The sequence below is a fragment of the Empidonax traillii genome, unplaced genomic scaffold (genome assembly GCF_003031625.1).
Source record: "Empidonax traillii isolate 1590-97213 ecotype Southwest subspecies unplaced genomic scaffold, ASM303162v1 scaffold257:size1394852, whole genome shotgun sequence".
Classification (NCBI taxonomy): domain Eukaryota; kingdom Metazoa; phylum Chordata; class Aves; order Passeriformes; family Tyrannidae; genus Empidonax; species Empidonax traillii.
The window spans coordinates 686,744-691,365 of NW_020955450.1; the positions used below are offsets into that span (position 1 = coordinate 686,744).

General features: G+C 59.3%; 1 protein-coding gene across 1 annotated transcript in view; it reads right to left on the reverse strand.

The window, feature by feature from the left end:
• The window catches only part of GDF6 (growth differentiation factor 6), a 10,461-nt gene extending 6,071 nt beyond the window's left edge, over nt 1-4,390 (reverse strand). The window contains exon 1 of the mRNA XM_027889279.1: nt 4,054-4,390. Within this exon, the coding sequence (XP_027745080.1) occupies nt 4,054-4,390 (337 nt within the window). The remainder of the gene's footprint in view (nt 1-4,053) is intronic.
• Nucleotides 4,391-4,622: the final 232 nt, after the last annotated feature.

Here is a 4,622-nt window from a genome sequence, read left to right on the forward strand (position 1 = left end):
TACCTGAGCCGCGGGGCTCCCGGGGCCCGTGTGCGCTGCTCCCCGCACCGCCCTGCCCGTCCCGCGGCACTGCCTGCACGAGCCCCCGCGCCTTCGCAAGGGACAACAAGCAAACGAAAGGTAAATAAAAAAATACCCCCCGCCGACAGCCCCAATTTTCACCGGGAAGGGGCGAGCGGTGCCCCTGCGGCTGCCGAGGGGACGCTGCGCTCCGCTCCCTCCCGCAGCTCCCTCCGCAGCTGCTGCAGTGCGGGGGGTAAAACATCGACCCCTGGAACACCCCTCCGGCGCAGGGAGCGCGGAGCCGCCGCCGGCTCCGCGGACGCCGAGGCCAGGCCGGGCCGCCCGCTCCTTCCCCGAGCGCACGGCGGGGATGAGGAGCGACTGCCGTGCTCCGGCCGTCTGGTCTGCATTAGTGTTTTTATAAGGGTCTCAAACAAATCGAATACAAGGTCACCAAATAATTAACAGTTGTGAATTCCCTCCTTCCCCATTAAAATACTTCCCTGCTTATTTTTCATTTTCCTTCTGCCAACGACAACATTGCCTGGGCAAAGGCGCTGCAGAGATTACGCTACATTGCAGCTTTCCGTCCACCCAGAAACCCGCTGTTTTGCATGACTATGTTGCTCTAGATGAACTTCAAGTAGGATTTACACTCTTTTCTTCTGCCACATGCACAGCCGGGCCATTTCCAGTTTCTCTGCACACTGGATCCCCCTTTTGTCCTGCCCCTCTACTCAACACCCCCCTCCCGACCCTCCTGGCAAGAGCAAAATAACGATGGTCGAACCCCTGCCCATCCAAATCAGCTGCCCTCCCAACTGGAACGCGAAACCGCACAAAGAAAACGGGGAGGGAAAAAGGAGACGATCTCGACCTATTTCGACTTCCCCGTCCCTCAGGCGCGGAATGCAACATTTCGTATGCGGGAGCTGGGCTGCGGTCCCGTGGCTGCGGGCAGCTCTGCAGACACAAAAGAGAGAGGCGAGGGGAACCCGCGGCAGCCGGCCCTTGTGGCACTCCCTTCCCACGGGAGATCCCTTCGAAAATCGCGCTCCCTCGCACCCCAGCCATTTCCTTTTTGTTTTCGGTTTGCTCCGAGTCGTGCCGGGTTTCTTGCTAGCGGTGGAATTGCTTGTTTATAGATCCCTTCTCCAGCTCCCTCCCGTTTTTTTCTTTTTTTTTTTTTTTTCTCCTGCCTGGTGGAGTCCTTGCAGCTCCTAATTGTCCTGCCTTACTGTGGAGCTCCAATGCTGGGGGTCCTGAGGCCAGTGAGAGCACCATCTGCGTTTTAATGAGTTAGTTCATGTGCCAACAGTAATTTTCCTACATTCAGCTAGGTCCTGTCTGATCTTGCGACCGTAACAAGGGGGAGCGAGTGGGGGGCGGGAGGGGGTGGAGAGAGGAGAATCGCAAACCCTTTCCCCCCTTTCAGCACTCTCTTTTTACCGATGGGGAAAAATATATATATATATATATATTACACAGTAGTGCGGCTTCACTCCTTCTCGAGCTGCCCTGAAAACGATCTTATTAGCTTCAAGCGGGAAGGGAAGAAACAAGAGGCGAAGGGAAGTATTTGTCAGTGTCCACGCCGAAGCCCCGGAGTATGGTGGGACGGGCGGGCTCGGGACTGCTGCGGCCGAGCTGCCTGTCCCTCCGGACCCTCTCAGGGACACGCAGGCACAGCAGCCCACGTCGTAAGGGAAGGGTATTTCTCGGCAGAACTAAAAGTTGTCTCATGCTCCTCTCCGGGCTGCTGTTCCCCCTAAATGCTGCCATGAAGGATGGCGTGTGGCACGTGGGACAGCCACCGTCGTCTCCCTGCGGAGCTGCCGCTTAGGTAGAGAGCAGCTCATCTAATTGGGTCCATTTGGGCGGCTATATTGTCTGCAAATGAAATGACAGAAACTCTGCTCCCCTTCCCCATTTTCCCTGAGCAAAGATTGTTCACCATCAGCACAACTCCAGCTCGCCAATTAACTGGGCTAGGAGCCCATGGGGAGGTGGGCAGTAAAATCGCTACCACTTCAGAGGAACGGAAGCTCTCTTGAAGTTTTTTGGTGATGTGCCATTGGCTGGTCTGCTTCATTATGGGAGACTAGACAATATTTGATATGTTATGACATGAACACTCAATTAGATCACTGAGTTGAAATACTCCAATCAGTGGCTTGATGCTAAGCAACCCTCAGAAGGTCCAGCAGAAGGTCACAGCCTGTGACACATCAAATCAAAATCAATGGGGAAAAGTGAGGCTTTTCCTTAATCAAACCAGGACTTCTGTTAGCAAATCACTTCCCCCGGAGTAGAATCTCACATGCAGCGAGATGAGCTAAATTTGTTAAATTAACTGTCTTTCACCTGGTTATCAAGAATAAGATGATCTCGATCGCGGCTCCATTTCCTGCGGCTCGCAGATTTAGCACCCCGTTTCCTCTCCGCCAGGAAGAGCGGGCCAGCTCCTTTCTGACGGCTGAGTTTTCGAAACCTTATTTCTAGAAGGCGAATTCTCTCCCACATCCCCCCCTTCCAACAGCGACGAAGAAAACAACCCCCATAAGGCGAAGGCGGAAAGCAAAACCCGTGTCCCTTCTCCTCTCGGAAACGTTTGCGCTCTTCCGACCCGGAGGAGCACACACTGTGGGCTCTTGCACGCACCCTCCCGAGCCCAGAGGGGCTCGACGGGCATTGGGACGGGAGGCGAAGAGCCCCGACGAGCTCCTTCCGCGGGAAAGAAACCCCCCCGAGCCGGGGGTAGCGATGGGGCAAGGGGCTGAGCCTTGGGGCCGTGGGCGGGGAGAGGCTTCCGGCTCGAGGAGGCGGAGAAGGGGGTCGGTTTGGGTTCGGTTCGGTTTGGGGGGCCATCGGCTCGTGTAGGTCCAGGGAGCTGTGCAGTTTTCCTGGCACTGTGTTTTGCCCTAAAACGGCCGGGACGCGGGGGAAGGCAGGCGAGCTGCCCCGGCAGCGGCGGGACGGCGCTGCCAGCCGCCGGCAGGTACACGAGCGCCCCGGGGAGCGCGGACGGAGGGGAGGGTCTTCAGAGCTGGGAGAGAGGGAGGAACGAAAGCACAACCTTCATTAAGAACCTGTTAATTAGTCTGTTCGTAATGGCTCACAACCAGGGTAACGAAAAAAAAAAAAAAAAAAGAAAAGAAAAAAAGGGGGGAAAATGGAGGCGTTTTTACAGAAGGGAAATTTTACTCTGGATCGACGAGAAACCTGCACCCTCTGCCCCAAGTACGAGTCCCGGGCCAGAGCTGCAGGTCACGGAGGGGTCCCGGGAGCCCCGCGGCACCGATGCTGCCCGGGGAGAGCGGGGGCAAGGCGTGGGGCCCGGATGGCCCCGGCGCCACGTCCGCTCCCTCCTCCAGGGAGGCAGCCGAAGGCTCGGGGGAGCGGCCCCGGCTACCAGTCCCAGACCGGGGGTGGGTGAGAACCAGCCCCGTACACACCAGGCTCAAAGGGTGCGGCCCTGGAGCAGATGTCAAGTTCGGTCGCCCCCCACTGAGCCCCGGGGCTGCAAGCGGAGCCAGCCGACCCCAGCCCCAGCGCGCTCAGATGGGGCCGGTGCTCTTCCAGGTAACCCCGATAACGCGATCCGAGGCGAGGGCAGCCTCAGGCAGCAGATGTTTGCCCTCGGTCAGTTTGAACTTTTTGCCGTGCAACCGCGGCGATAAGAGAGACCCTTTCTCCAGCGGATGGAAAGAAACCGATACTAATTTTCTTTTTTTTCAAGGCTGAATTTACGCCCAAAGTACGCCTGCAAAGCTGGGACGTGTTTCCCACCACCTCGTGACGATTCGAGTGGAACACGCGTGTTTTTCACAAGCAGTGCTTAGGGCTGCCACGGCGCCTTTTGCTTTAAAATAAAACAACGCGTCTCCCAATTTACCGAAAAACCTGCACTTTTCAGCAATACCGGGGTGGAGAATAGCACCGGTGACCGCTGCAGAACGCTCCCCGACTCGCCCAGCACCAGGCCCCGCAAGAAGGGGCGCCCGCAGCCCCGGCGGGACAGCGAGGGACGTGGAGGGGGCCAGAACTTACCTCGTCCCCTGTCTACAAAACTAGAGATGGTGTTGGCGGACTTGGATGACTGAAAAAAGCTGGCGTTGATGCCCAGTTTCTCCGCGATGGAGTAAGTCCTGAACAGAGAGAGCATGTACTCGTGGGGTTCCGCCCGTGGGAGCGCCCGGCCCATGGCGTGTCCCCCTTGCCGCGGGCGGTTCTCCCGTGGAGACCGCGGCACCCTGCGGCTGCGACCACCTTTGGAGGAGGCGGCGAGCTCCGAGGCGGCGGGGAGAGAAGCCGGGAGGCAGCAAGGTAAATCCCAGAGGAGACTGGCGAACAAGGCGGCGGAGAGCAGGGCCCGGCGTGCATTCATAGCGAGAGGCGGCGGCGGTGGGGAGGGAGAGGGAGGGCGGCCCGACGGGCGGCTCCGGCAGCCCACGGAGCGGCGCGGGGACTGCGCGACGGCGTGGCGCTGAGCGGGGACTGCACCCGGCCGGGCTCGGCCCGCAGCAGCCCGCCCCGCCCCGTGGGTACCGCCCCGCCGCGGACCGCCCTGTGGGGGCACCCAGCCCGCCCCCGCGGGGCGGTCCGCGGCGGGGCGGGAC